Source organism: Anabrus simplex, chromosome 3 (assembly GCF_040414725.1).
Source record: "Anabrus simplex isolate iqAnaSimp1 chromosome 3, ASM4041472v1, whole genome shotgun sequence".
NCBI classification, from domain to species: domain Eukaryota; kingdom Metazoa; phylum Arthropoda; class Insecta; order Orthoptera; family Tettigoniidae; genus Anabrus; species Anabrus simplex.
This window is the reverse complement of record NC_090267.1, coordinates 402,269,790-402,283,994: the sequence shown is the minus strand read 5'-3', so window position 1 is coordinate 402,283,994 and position 14,205 is coordinate 402,269,790. Positions and strand designations below refer to the sequence as shown.

The window sequence follows — 14,205 nt, the reverse complement described above, 5'->3', positions numbered from 1 at the left end:
TAGAACTGTGCCCTGTTTTTTGCTATTTTGATTTACGTCGCACCGACACAGATAGGTCTTATGGCGACGATGGGACGGGAAAGTCCTAGGAATGGGAAGGAAGCAGCCGTGGCTTTACTTTAGGTACAGCCCCAGCCAGCCCATAATTGACACACCTTTCATTGTCATTAATTCAGCTTTAAAATAAGGGAAATATAAGGGAAAAATTCGACAGCCAGAAATATTGGCTATTGCACTGCGACGTTTATTCTGACCCTCCACAGAGTTATTGAATTAACTCTGCCAATAACATCTCCAAATTTTGGAAATGAACTGCAGATTATATTCCCTTGCGAATTATTTTTTCCAGTGATGTGAATTCGTTTTATTTTATTGTTGCAGGGGAAAGGCGACGATGTCTCACCTGCCCTACGTGAAGTGAAAGTTCCTGTCATGGATCATGACAAATGTGTTAAATATTATCATGGATCAGTGACAAAAAATATGTTATGTGCTGGTTATGATGAGGGAAAGAAGGACGCATGTCAGGTACGTTAATAATGTTATGATGTCGAAGTGCAAATATTTCCTTTTCTTTTACTAAATATACGGCTATGAATTCCCACCGTTTGCTGTAGCTTTGATGTTAAGAGCCTGGGGACGTAGGAAACTCGTCTTCTTTAATAAATCAGTAGTTAGGGTGTGAGATTTCCAGACCACATCGGCTTCAGATTGGTCATTTTAAGGCGGAAAGACTTTGATTGGCTGTTGGGCGTGTGGCGGAACTTGAAATGTGGTGCGTAGGAAAACTGAAAGTTCGGTGAGCTGTCAGACGTGTTTGACGTCTTTCATTAACACGTGGAGTTGGGTGTGGCGACATCTGGTGGTAGTTCTGGAAAGTAAGAGCACTTAGATTTAGCCAATATTATGGTGGTGTTGTGTAAATATGGGGATGGCATTGCAGCAGTGTGTTTAAATGTTGTTAGTGCTTGAACGCTGGATATGTTTGAACTGCATTCTAGTGGGGAGAAAAGGAGTAAACGCTTACCGTCTGTGACAGACCCTTGTGGTCGATGTAGAACAAGGATGGTTAAGTTTGTCAACCTGAAGTGCGTTTGCGTGGGCAATTTGAATGTTAGGCGTCTGTCAGTAGCACGTGCCGGGTTCGACGTAAGGTTTAACCCAGCTAGGCAAGATAGCGGCTATTTGCCAACCTGACAGAGGGATTGTCTACCTTATAGACGCAAATTCAATGTTTATAAGACTCTAGACTTATCTTAAACAAAATTATTGATTGCTATGCATAGGGACAAACGGTGCCAGTTCTGGGTTCCTCTCAGGTCTGTCATTAGCACCTGGAATTGTGTGTGGTGAGCTCTAGTGGTAGATGTGGAAACGAGAGCTGTAGAGGTTTGGCCAACCTAAAGGTGGTGATGTTAATTTGTTGTGTGTATATGGTGATGATATTGGAGCAATGTGTTTAAATGTTGTTAGTGCGTGAACGCTGGAAAGAGGTTTTAGCTGCATTTTGGTGGAAAAAGTGAGCAAAAGGTTTTCCACATGTAGCTATGTTTGGCAGGCCATGATGGTCGATATAGGAACGAAGATGCTTATAATTTAAGCTGACATAAATATTCTGGATTTTGTAATTCCCGGTCGGGAGAGACACAGAGCTGCCTACGTTTGCAGAGACAAGGTACTCGGGGACTAGCTTCTTTTCTTTCGAGTATAGTATGGTATAGTGACGAGGCAAGCTTGCCTGAAATTTTGCAAGGATATTGCATAGAGAAGTTTGCATCAATTATTATTAGGAGGACGGAACACGTGAAGAGTGTATCCGCTTGCTTTCTAAGAACATTATGATACGAGATACTGTTTAACATTTTTTCGCTTTTTACATGTGTGACTTCTGTGAAGTAAAGAGAATCACAAATACTGGACTGCATTTTGGAGACTAAATTTTGAAAATCATTAGGCTGTACCAGATAAGAATGCTTGTGCACTATAGTGGGTAAACGAAAAGGCTTGCTAAAACTCCTTAGCAGAAAAGCGTGCAAGTTTTGTGTTGGAAAAAGTTTCCTTTCTAAACGGTTACGATAATAGTTGCACATGATTTAGATATTGACTTTGAAAAGAATGGATATTATGATATAATGCTATGCGTAAACATTAGGCAGTAAAAGAGTGCTACTTCAGAGCTTTTTTATTCTAAAAACACTTTGTATGAAAACAATTATTTACATCATTATGAACAAAGCGGTTTGTAAACTTATTGTTTATATATTAAATGTAAAACAACATTAGTTTTGTTTTCAGAAACTATCTTAATCAAGAATGATTTTCATTATGCGAGATGACCACCATTTTACTACAACAATGCATTATCAATGAGGTGTGGCTACGGCTCATGTAGTGGGTCGCACGTGCTGTTACCATAGCAATCCCTTATCAGCAAGTAGGAATAAGATGGCCATAGTATTTTCTAAGCTTACCACAACGCTGTGTGATATCAAAAGTGCGAAGCGACTATGAAACACGTGGGTTTGTTTACTATAATGAACCACGTGCTTTTGACAGTAATAAAATAAGATACAATACTTAGAATCTATCATGGTTATCAACACAGTGTACTTATAGGTATGTATGATAACTGCTTGCGTTGTGTGGGTGTAATCTAAGATGACATATATATGCTGAATTTCGTAATTCCCGGTCGGAACACACACACACGCATACGCACACGAAAAGGCTACCTTCGTACGGAATAAAGGATCGGACTGGAAGTGTCTTACGACGATGTCTAGGAAAATAAGTGGGAAGACGTGGAATAAGATGAACGTTTATAACATTTATTGAAATATTCGTTTAATTATGTACAAAACTACTGCAATTGTTGTAATATTATTGCTCCTTGTTACCATACTGCGAAGGTGCTCCATACCCCTGAAACCTTCTGAAATTGTACAAACTCATTATTGTTTTACAAATTAAGCGTTGAAAAAATATATATACCGTGCCTTGCAAAGAAGCTTTTGCTGTCCTTACCTTGGTAAGATCTATGTCTCTAGTTTCCTTCAGACTGGTCAACTCTATGATATAAGGTTCCAAGTTCACGCATACACAGTCTACAGTTTATAATCTTCACATTAGGTCCATGCCAGTCGATACGACTTTCACCTCGGTGCTCGTTGTCTGCAACGTCTGTAAGAAGCTACATCGATTACCAACTTACGGTGGAGTGGTAGCATGTCCCAAAAAGAATCTTTGTCATGAGCAGCGTACGAAGACAAAAATCCTGGTGCTAAAAACTGCATCAAATGCATTGGCATCCGATGTAATGTTCCAAGATTTTGGAACATTTAATAGCGTCACTAATCGAGAGAGGTATGTAAGATATAGAATTTCAGTCTCATTGCTGGGTAAACAAGTTGCACATCCACATTTTTAGACATGATGTAGGCTTTTGGGCTTTTGCCGTGTCAAGAAAATATTTTTGTTTGTTATCAAGACGATGGTCTATAACCGTGCAGTATCTCTGCGCCATAAGGTTTGCACACGCTGATAACGTTGTCGACCTATTCTTATACCTTGTCTTGTATCAATATTCGATAGTCGATGTTAAATGATATCAGTCATATGAATAATAAGACAATGAGTAATAGCGCTAGCAAGAAAATTTTGAGATGTTCCACATTCTAAACGATAATGGACAGCAGATGCTTTTATAGATTCTTCATGATAAGAGCGGTCTATAACTACAATCGGTGCTTTACTTTTAAATTATTCAGGAGAAAATAGCGGATGATCTTTCTGGTAATATGATTTACAAAATATGTCGTACGCGAAGCCAAATTTATTTTTCTCGAAATTTATGTCGAAGCTATCAAGTGGATAAGTAATACCGATGAGGTGGAGTCTAATACTTCTTTATTTACTGTGACCAAACTGAGAGCTACTCTTTTCATGGTTGAATTTCGGATGAGTTTGAAATCCGCATATAACGTAAAGATGTTTTTCAGTACAACGAGACGTTTTTACAGACCAACTATGCTTGTTTGTAGGTGATAACACAGGATACTCGTGCAACTCCCAACTTCGAAAACATATAGGTAACGGTGCTTCACTTTCTACAATCTTGAGCTATCGAAGCTTTTCACGACCAAATAATGTTACAGGTGGAATCTTCCACAATATAAGATGAAGAGTAAATTTTTGAGTCTACTGGTGTTAGTGCTGCTTTAAGAGCATTGTAATCACTTCGATCACGGATCAGAATGAGCTCTTGTTTTGCATCTATTATGATACGCCCATAAGTTTCAGCGAAGCCAAGAATATGTTTTAATCATAGCATACCTATAACTGTACTATCTTAATCCAGTAACTAGTAGCTTTTATACACCGTCCCGCTAACCGTAAGATATTACTTTCTTCAACACTAGAAGATGGATATTCATTGCACTTGTACGAGCAATATTCTTTTATTTATGTATTTCGTTGTGACACTATATATCGAACACTTAAGGTTATCTCTATAAATTATTGATAAGTATATTTTTCCAGTGAATAACAGGCCTCTGAAGTAATTACAAAACCTTAATGTAACATCCATTGCTTGATACTAGCTTTTATAGACTTTTAAAATATATTATTTGTACCCAGGAGTCGCCCTTAACTGCACCAGTTTTATTCCTTCATGTAGCGAACAGTCTGCGATATATATCGACCACTGAGGTCTTATTTATAGAACATGATATTTACAGATCGAACGGGAAGGTTTTTAATACTGAATAGAAATATTTATTATAAATCACTTTAACTTTCGACATTGTATTAACATGAAGAAAATAGAATGATTCTTAAATATAAAACACAAAAGTAGAGGAGGCAATATCAATATCCATTATAATATCCTGAGAAACACAAAAGCCAGTTTCTGATCCCTATCCTTCCACAGAGACCTGAACTTGTCTTTAGTCTTCCTTGCTTATTTTCTTTCTCTTCAATTCTTCCCGGTACTCCTTTGAAATGATCACGTATGTTTCCTTAATCTAAACTGATGAGGTTTTCTGGTACTTAATGAACTTGAAGAAAATCTTTGAAGGAATTCTCGCTACTACTTGAGGTGGGTGAGTAAGCAAGTTCCGAAGCGATTTCATGCTCATTCAATAATTTTTGCTTAAGAACTTTTACTCCATGACGGCACTAGGAAGATCCTTCTTGGTAGAAGGTAAATACACCTCTAAACGTCCATCATTAAACTTGAAATCATCCCTGCCCTGATCACCATTACACACCATTATATTCTGATGAACTCTCTGTCATCGTTTCATTCTGAATAGCCGATATGGTTTCACTTGTTGTGTTGTACCGACTTGTAAACACTTTTCCAATAAGCATACAAATATGGTTCACTTTCATTCTGTTTTTCTACATCACGTCTTAGTTTTTCATTGAATTTATCGAGAATACGGGGAGGCAAGAATTCTTCCAGGTCATAAGCACATACTTTAACTTCTGATTGGAAGTGGAAAGGGATGAATGTCTGCATTCATCGCTCTTTTGCTCTTTCCTCTCCACTGGGATTTAAAAATATCTGGGACACATTTTGTGTAGTCCACAGCGTTGGGATCTAGTGGATAGAGATCGCACTTACGAAAGGCGCTTTTCAAAATATCTGGCCTAACAGTTTCATCCCAAACTTCCTTTCATTTGGGGGCAAAATTCACCTTTATTATTGATGCAACGAGAGCTCGTACTTTCTCGTCTTGATAAGCATTTTCCATGCTCTCTTTGGAGATGCAAATACCCCAATACCTAATGATTGCAGAATATGGGTGGCCTTAGGGAAAAGGCAGTACAATATTATTCCATGGTCAAGATAATTCTTACTGACTTGAAGGGATAAGTGATTCCTGTATCCATCAAGAAATAGCATAACAGGAAGTGTAATATTCTCTGCATCTAGCCATGACCTAACGTGCAGAAGGTAGTTGAGAAAGGTTGGGGGCTTCTCCAGCAACTTCCAGTTTTCTTGTAGATCCAAGGCTGAAGTCATATGTTGCTGTAGAATACCATTGTTGGGCACAATGCCGTTGGAACAGACATTTTCGAGCATTGTTATGCTTTCTTTTCCTTCAGAGGTTGCAGTAATTTGAAACTGTTCTCCTCTGATTCCAAGGTACTTTCTTGAAACATTATGGAACAGAAAATTTGCCTCGTCTGCATTGAGGATCCTGCTTGGGTCTTCCATAATTGATCTTACATCCTCAGATTCCAGGTAGAACGACAGTCCAGCAAACCAATCACAGCTGTTTCTTATGCAGGCAAAACTGTTAGTCTGCACGTGACCTTGACATGACTGCTTTAAATCAAACAATAATTATACAGTACGAAGAGAACATTGAAAGCCTGAATTTTAATTCATATTCTGATGTTTTAGTTCATACTCCAAGTTATAAACTCTTTTCAGTGCTGAATGATGTGTCATGTTTTAAAATTTCCAGATCCCCACTTCTTCACCGTTGCTATAGTCATAATATGATAACTCAGACCTAAATAATCCTTCCAATTCTTTTACATCTCGTACCTGCCAAGTGATTTAGTCTTAAAATAGCACTGACTGAGCGAATTGGCCGTACGGTTAGAAGCGCGCAGCTGTAAGCTTGCATCCGGGGGATAGTGGGTTCGACTCCCACTGTCGGCAGTTCTGAAGATGGTTTTATGTATTTTCCCATATTCACAGCAGGTAAATGCTGGGGCTGTACCTTAGTTATGGCGACGGCCGCTTTCTCCCACTCCTAGGCTTTTCTAACCCATCGTCGCCATAAGACTAATCTGTGTCGGTGCGACGGTAAATAAAATTGTAAAAACAAAAGAAATAGCAGTGAAATACATTTTCGCTTAGCTCATCATAATAGCAATGATTTTATCTTACAGGGTGATTCTGGCGGTCCCTTGGCGGCGGATGGAAAGCTCATCGGAGTGGTATCTTTCGGGCATGGCTGCGCCGAACCTAAAAGTCCTGGAGTTTACACCGACGTATCTGTATACAGGGAATGGATTAAAAAAAATGCTGGAGTATAATCAATACGATTCCTTGATTAATATGGAACACTTTAAGCAGCCACTCAGCATAACAATGTACCTTCTGTAATATCCAGTGAATTATTAGCTAAATATGGAATGTTTAATTACGTTTCGAACATGTAAGATGTAGAAGAGTCTATATATACAATTTTGACCTATAATACAATATTGTGCGAAAACCGCAATACTAACACCTATTACACATCAGAAGAAAGGTATCAATCCCATTGCTACTACAAAAATATTATTTATTTAATTAAGTCTTTATTCGCATAAAATAGCAATTTATTCGAACAATACAATGGTCTTTGCAGTTAACTATATTTGCTGGTAGATTGTTCTGTGAAAGTTGTCTCCACTGATCTTTCTATGCCAGCCCGATATAAGGTTCTGCGAAAGTTTTCTGTGCAAATCTCTCTATGTTATGAAACCTACATTAAATTATACAGTGTAGGATTACTAAATGAAACCTGTATGCTTGGCCAGACGAAATTTCGCTGCAGAAATGGTAAATGGACATTTTGATTCCTGTTGCCGCAATGTTTTGGTTTATTTTCCACAACCTCAAGTGAACGACGTACTAAAGGTATGAATGATGCTACGTGCTGATGATTTCATGAACCATGTAAGGTAGTATGTTACTACAATGTATTTTGAATCCTTCTCTGCTAACCGTAGCCACATTCAAGGATTAGCTCCTTACTGTTTTAAGATTCAGCGGATGATCCATAGCTACATTGCAGATTTGCTTGTCAGAGCATTGTCAGAAAGGCGGTATAGTTTCGTAAGCGGCGATATATCGTGTGATGGGCGGAGAGTCAATATACATTCTGAGAAGCAGTCGAATTCATTGTGCTAGTCATGCAGCAAAGATGTCAGGAATGGCAACACTAGGAGATGCGTTGAGTGGATTATTACAAGAAACTCGTACCCTTAGTAAACCAAGGCTTTGATGATGGGATGGGCTGGAAAGAGGCATAAACCAGTTGGGCATCACAGGAGATCCGAAGAGAGAAACGCTACATCCACAGAGAGAAGGGCTACTTTTTAAGGCAACATGTAGTCTTCGGGACTGGTGATAGCTGACGACAACGCCGACAATGATGATGATGATGATGATGATGATGATGATGATGATGAAGAATCTATTTTATGTGCAAGGATGTATTTATGAAAACACATATCTCTAAGGTGGATACTACCGGCCTTAGTGACACAGATGGCAGAAGCACTAGCCTCCTGAGCCCATGTTGACGCGTTGATTGCAGCTCAGTCTGGTGGCTGTTTATTTAGCATATGGCTTTTAGTGCCGGGAGCGACCGAGGACGTGTTCGGCTAGGCTGGCGCAAGTATTTCTACAAACAGTACTTGACGCCCATCGACGAACTTTGCATCTGGGTGCGAGATGATGATGATACTGCTGCTGATGATGACGACGATGATTATGCAGGGAGAAGGTAAAAGCTGTGTCACCACATAGCCTATTCCTATCGGATAACACCCAGGGGCCTCGTCAAGACTTAACGTCTCCTTCCGACGTAAGAAATAACATCAACTCTGTCATTAACGGTCCGTTAATGATATCTCCCTTATTAATCTTCGTATCGAAATGATGCAAATGAGAAAAAAGGTTTAGAAATTAATTTCCATTAAGGCAGGTAGATTTCCATTAAGTTTGGTTGTGTATATTTTGTGGGAGTGCAAAATCACGGTTTCGGTTTCGTATAAACCCCCAGTCAGTTCAGGGATTTAGAAACAATATTTGCCCTGAAATGAAATGAAATTGCGTATGGCTTTTAGTGCTGGGAGTGTCCGAGGACATGTTCGGCTCACCAGGTGTCGGTCTTTCGATTTGACATCCTTAAGCGACCTGCGCATCATGATGAGGATGAAATGATGAAGAAGACGACATATACACCCAGCCCCCGTGCCAGAGAAATTAACCAAGGATGGTTAAAATTCCCGACCCTGCAGGGAATCGAACCCGGGACCCCTGCGACCTAAGGCCAGCACGCTAACAATTTAACCATGGAGGTGGACAATATTTTCCCTCAAACATACCCAAGGACAGTTGATTCTAAATATGAAGTTTGGTGGACAGACAGACAGACAGACAGACAAACAGAGAGTCAAACAAACAAACAAACAAACAAACAAACATACAAACAAACAAACAAAAAACAAACAAACAGACACCAAAGCTAAAAATATGCAGATGGTCATTATTACACCTGAAACGATAACTACGGAAATTTAGTAAATGTACAGACACACTCTAGAAGTGCAGACCTTTATTTCGAGAGTTACTGCTTTGAAACTGTACAACATATCTACAAACGGACTTCACAATCAGACACCTCGTTCGGTGTTCTACATGGCTGGTCCCATGACATCTTCTCGTATCTCTTATATTTACGGGTTAGATTGAGTTAGAGTCATTGAATGGGGTAAAATTTTGTACAATTTACAGGTTTCACATAGTACTTTATATATTTGATACCCATGAGACAGCTAGAACCATAAAATTTGGCTATCACGTGGCCACACGCACGTTAATGTGCGAGCAGAATGTCATGATTCTGTCTTTCCTATAAGTGTGCCAAATGATAACATGAACGTGTAAAAGCACAAAATTAACTTGAAATCTAGAAATACCGCTCTATTTAACGTGTAAGGGATAGAAATACGACAAAAAGTTATAGGACCAAAGTTGTAGAACTCTCCAAAATGAAAGGCGAGTGTGCTTTCTAATTTGTGATACGACTTACCGATTGGCCACCAATTATCCCGAAACGAAGGTCTGCACCGTCGTCAAAATTGCATCAATATTTCGATATTTTCTGGGGCCAAAAGTTATACATTTCCATAGCTTAAAATATTTCCTCAAAGATACGAGTGTCCAGCTTTCGGGACTAGCACTCGCATACGTACGGACCTGTAGGAAGAAAATAATACAGTTAAGAAAGCTGACATTAATAGAAAATGGATTATAACTGAGGATAGCCGGATGACGACAAATATGTAAATACCAAGCGAATGTATTGGAAAATAAATTATGCTGGTGTGAGTTATGGATATAAGAAAGCGGTAACAGAGGAGAAATTTAGGCGCAGGCATTCTTAGGTAAACAGATAAGAAGATGACTAACGGTGTTATTACTTAATCTATTCGAGGACGGTTATAACCTCCAACGACATTCCGACAATATCCCGCAGAATGGCCGATTGACACCTCTCTTGCCTTCTACCCAAGGAACAATCACGAATTTAAAGGCATAATGAAGAAAATGGCAATACGTTACCTCCCTGCTGGCATGCAGTCAGAGACGTTGCCATGGTAACCTGTAGGTTCGTTGTCGGTCTCTCGGTCACTCAATGCAGAGCATGATACCCGCAGAAAATAGTAAATTTCTCCGTCATTTGATTAGTAAGGTAAATTATGAACATTGAACCGTGTGTTTGGTCTCCTCCCGCCTTAAAGGACTTGGTACCTGTGCTGTGCTCCTAGCGAGCTCATTGAAAATTTACTACCATCATTGTGCGTATTTCTGAATGTCCTAGGCATTGATTGTGTAATAAATGTGTCTCTCCCTGTTCCTCACTTATGGCTCCATGGACAAGGAATTCTTTCCGTCCTGGGGCGTCCCTCCGTATTTGCATTTCTTTCGTATGTCGATCGTCTGCCATGCTCCCTCGCGTGTACTTACCCCCTCCCGGCTTCTCCGAGAGAGGGGCGTGATGACGTTGGTATCGGGACCTACCCCTCCCGGCGAGCCAGTGTGCCTCGCCGGGCGGTGGTCCGTCTCACTTACCTGCTGCTCTTTGTGGAGAGCACTACTCTTGGGTCGAACCAAGCACCGTGAGAGGGGCATGGGAGGTAAGATCTACTGGCTTGCTATGTGTTGGTAGGATGATGGGAGGAACTAGGAACTTGTACAGATATGTAACGCCGTGTATCTGGTTGTAATTGATAAGGAACGGCTTGGTGCCGAGATATTTGGTGAAAGTAACGTAAAGTAACTTAAGGTGTTGTACGTTTCTTGTAACATGAAAGAAAGATTCCAGAATGTTCTGGACGTGTAGTTAGGAAGTATGCGTGTCATTGTGAGTTCACTGATAGAAGAGTTTTCCTTACCTTGTAACTGGCGAGCTGTATATACGTTGTAGCGCTGTAGTGATTAGTAAGACATTTATTTGGTACCAAGGTGCGCAGCTTACGTTATGTTAAACCTTTTATTAGAGGAGTGGAATTCCTCTTATATTTTACAAGGATGAGAAATGGAAACGGGTTAAAACCCTTCTTTAGTTATGTTATGTTGATTTTCGTGCGCTTCCGAATTGGTTTGTTTTACATTGTCTATGAATAAAGTTGTTGTCAAGCTGTTTGAATTGGGACTTGACATTATCCTCTGGGTTGGACCTTACTTTTATATCCAGATCCCTGGCCCGCTCTCCTTTGGGTCATCCTGCCCGGGGGTACGGCACAGTGGTGGCAGCCAGGAGCGTGGTTCGATCTGGATTTCCTTTTTTTTTCATTTACTTGCGAAATTTGAGCTCCCAGAGCTCTCTCGTCTCGGTGCTTGTAATTTTGCCTTGTGTGTTGTATCATTTACACGATGTCTGCTCGCGACATTATTTATCCGGGAGCTTTGCGGAAGGAGGAATTGCTGTATGAGTTAGCAATACGTAATTTGGAATCGAAAGGGACAGTTAAGGCCGATGAACTTTTGTTGAGGAACAATTTACATCGGAATGTCTCAGCGCCCTGTTATACCGAAAGCGAGGTCACGAGTTCGGTATCCCTTATTGAGACTAACCTCTCTGATATCGCCTCAGTGATGGATTTTCTGGAGAGCGACGTCGCTTCGCCCCATCAACTTAAGCGAGTGCAGGGTCGTTTGATGCATTATGTTCATCGTGTAGGTGATTTGCTGTCATTAGAATTAAAGGAGGAGGTGTTAACTCAGGTTCAGGATTTACAGGTCAAATCTTCTACGCTTTTAGAGAAAGTTGAGACTTGGCTAGCTGACCCGTCTATCAAGACTAAGCCAGTGTTACCTTCCACTGCGGCGGTGGTAGGCGAGTTAAACCAACCCACTCCTGACCTTGGGCCTGACGGGCAGCGAACTTCCCTCGAGCCGCATTTCTCATCTTTAGAGCGTTCTTCAAAACAGACTACGAGGCAACAGCCACCTTTGTCGCCGCAGGTTTCACCATTTTCGAGTATTCCTCACCCATTGAATAACATGCTGAAGGACAGCCCGCGCTACTCAGTGAATTCGGCGAGTGATGTGGTTGCATTTCTTCGTTTTCTTGTCGAATTCTTGGATCACGCTCAAGTATTTGGGTTGACGCATGCACAAATTTTACAGGTGATCTATCCGCATACTGTTGGAGTTCTTTCTGATAAGATTGTTAATGCTATATCGGAACAATTATCGTTGCATCAGTTTCATGCCCATATACTAACTCACTTTATCCCCGCTAGGGCTCTTAATTCTTTGGTGCAACAATTCTACTTTCGTGTGCAACGTTTAAATGAGACCTTATCAGAATTTATTTCTGACATTAAATTTTATGCCAGGGTATTCGCACTTGATTATACGGAGGAGCAGGTGGTTTCGACTATCGTGGAAGGAATTACTCCGTCGTATCGTTCTTGCTTGTGTTTTGTGTCTCAGCCTCGTAACTTTGCCGAGTTGGAAGCTATGGTCGTCTCGGCGGAGGGCATTCGACATGCCGACTCGCTTCGCGATCCTGGTCTTTCTTCTGGCCGGGGTGTTTCTGAGCGTGCTGTTACTCGTAAACCCGCCCCGTTAAAAATATGTTTTGGCTGCGGCGCGTCTGATCATCTCCGTAATAAGTGCCCTTCTCGATCTCTTCAGGCACAAGGGCCTAGCCGTGGTTCGAGTACCGAGGGGCCGCCTAGGGTTTCGAAGGTTGTATGTTTTCGCTGTGGGACCCCGGGTCATGTAGCGAGGGATTGCACGAAAGGGCCGAAAGGTATCTGACTAGACCGGCAAAAGGCCAGGGACAGGCTCATTAATTCGCCGTCGCCTAGTCAAAATCATCGTACGACTCCGGGTGAACGTTTGTCATCCTGTCCTGCCGAATGTTTGCAGATAACGACCGAGAATAAGGGGGTAGCTCCATTTGTCAAAGCCGAGATTAATAATGAGCCAGTGACGGCACTCTTAGATACTGGAAGTGTTGTTTCCTTTGTAAGCGAGAAGTGGTTTGGTCTGCATAAATCTGTGTGTAAATTTCCCGTCGTCCACCCGGTTTCCTTTTCCTGTGTGGCTGCTAATTCTTCTAGAGTTGAAGTCTTGGGAGTTGTGAAGTGTAAGATTCGTGTTGCTAATTTTTCGTGGAAATTTCCGTTGTATGTGGCCAAAGATTTACCGTGTCCTGTAATCTTTGGATCTGATTTTTTCGCTTACTCAGGCTTGGTTTTGGATATACAGGAAGGGTCCTGCTGGTTCAAATTTTGTCGTGATGTTCGGATTCCTGTATTGCGGTCTAACTCGAGTTCTTCTTTTGCCGTGGTGCCCTCTGAGGACGAAAAGGGCTCCGATCTTAGCCATTTGCCCGAGGATCAGGCCAAGAGCATTAGGGAGTTGTGTGATGCCTTTCCCGAGGTTCTGACGGAAAAATTGGGGATGACTAACTTGTTGGAGTACAAGATAGAGGTCTCAGATTCTATTCCTGTTAGGAGTCCGCCCTATCGTCTTTCTCCCCCAAAAATGCGAGCATTGAAGGAGATCATCGATAACATGTTGCAGGAGGGAATAATTCGGCCTTCCACGTCCGCTTACTCCTCACCCATATTTCTCGTGCCTAAGCCTCAGGGAGGTTACCGTCCAGTTTTGGATTATAGGTCATTGAATAAGAAGGTGATATTGCAATCTGTTCCGCTCCCAGACTTGCATTCCTGTTTTTCGTGGTTCAGAAAGGCTAGGTATTTTACCGTCCTGGATTTAAACCAGGCATATTATCAAATCCCTTTGGCAGAGGAGTCCCGTCATTTGACAGCCTTCGCAACCGACTGGAACCTCTACGAATTTTGTCGATTGCCCTTTGGCATTTCCACTGGCGCTGCGGTGCTTAGTAGGCTTCTAGATCAGTTGTTTTCGGATATTAA

The 14,205-nt window shown here is 41.1% G+C and overlaps 1 protein-coding gene across 4 annotated transcripts in view; it reads left to right on the top strand.

Moving 5' to 3' along the window:
* The window catches only part of LOC136867376 (trypsin-1), a 286,922-nt gene extending 279,731 nt beyond the window's left edge, over positions 1-7,191 (top strand). For 3 of the 4 annotated variants that reach the window (XM_067144554.2, XM_067144553.2, XM_067144552.2), the window contains 2 exons: positions 382-528; positions 6,916-7,191. In XM_067144554.2, coding sequence (XP_067000655.2) covers positions 382-528; positions 6,916-7,062 — 294 coding nt within the window. In that variant the 3' untranslated portion in view covers positions 7,063-7,191. The remainder of the gene's footprint in view (positions 1-381; positions 529-6,915) is intronic. The other variant, XM_067144557.2, reaches the window with a different exon arrangement.
* Positions 7,192-14,205: the final 7,014 nt, after the last annotated feature.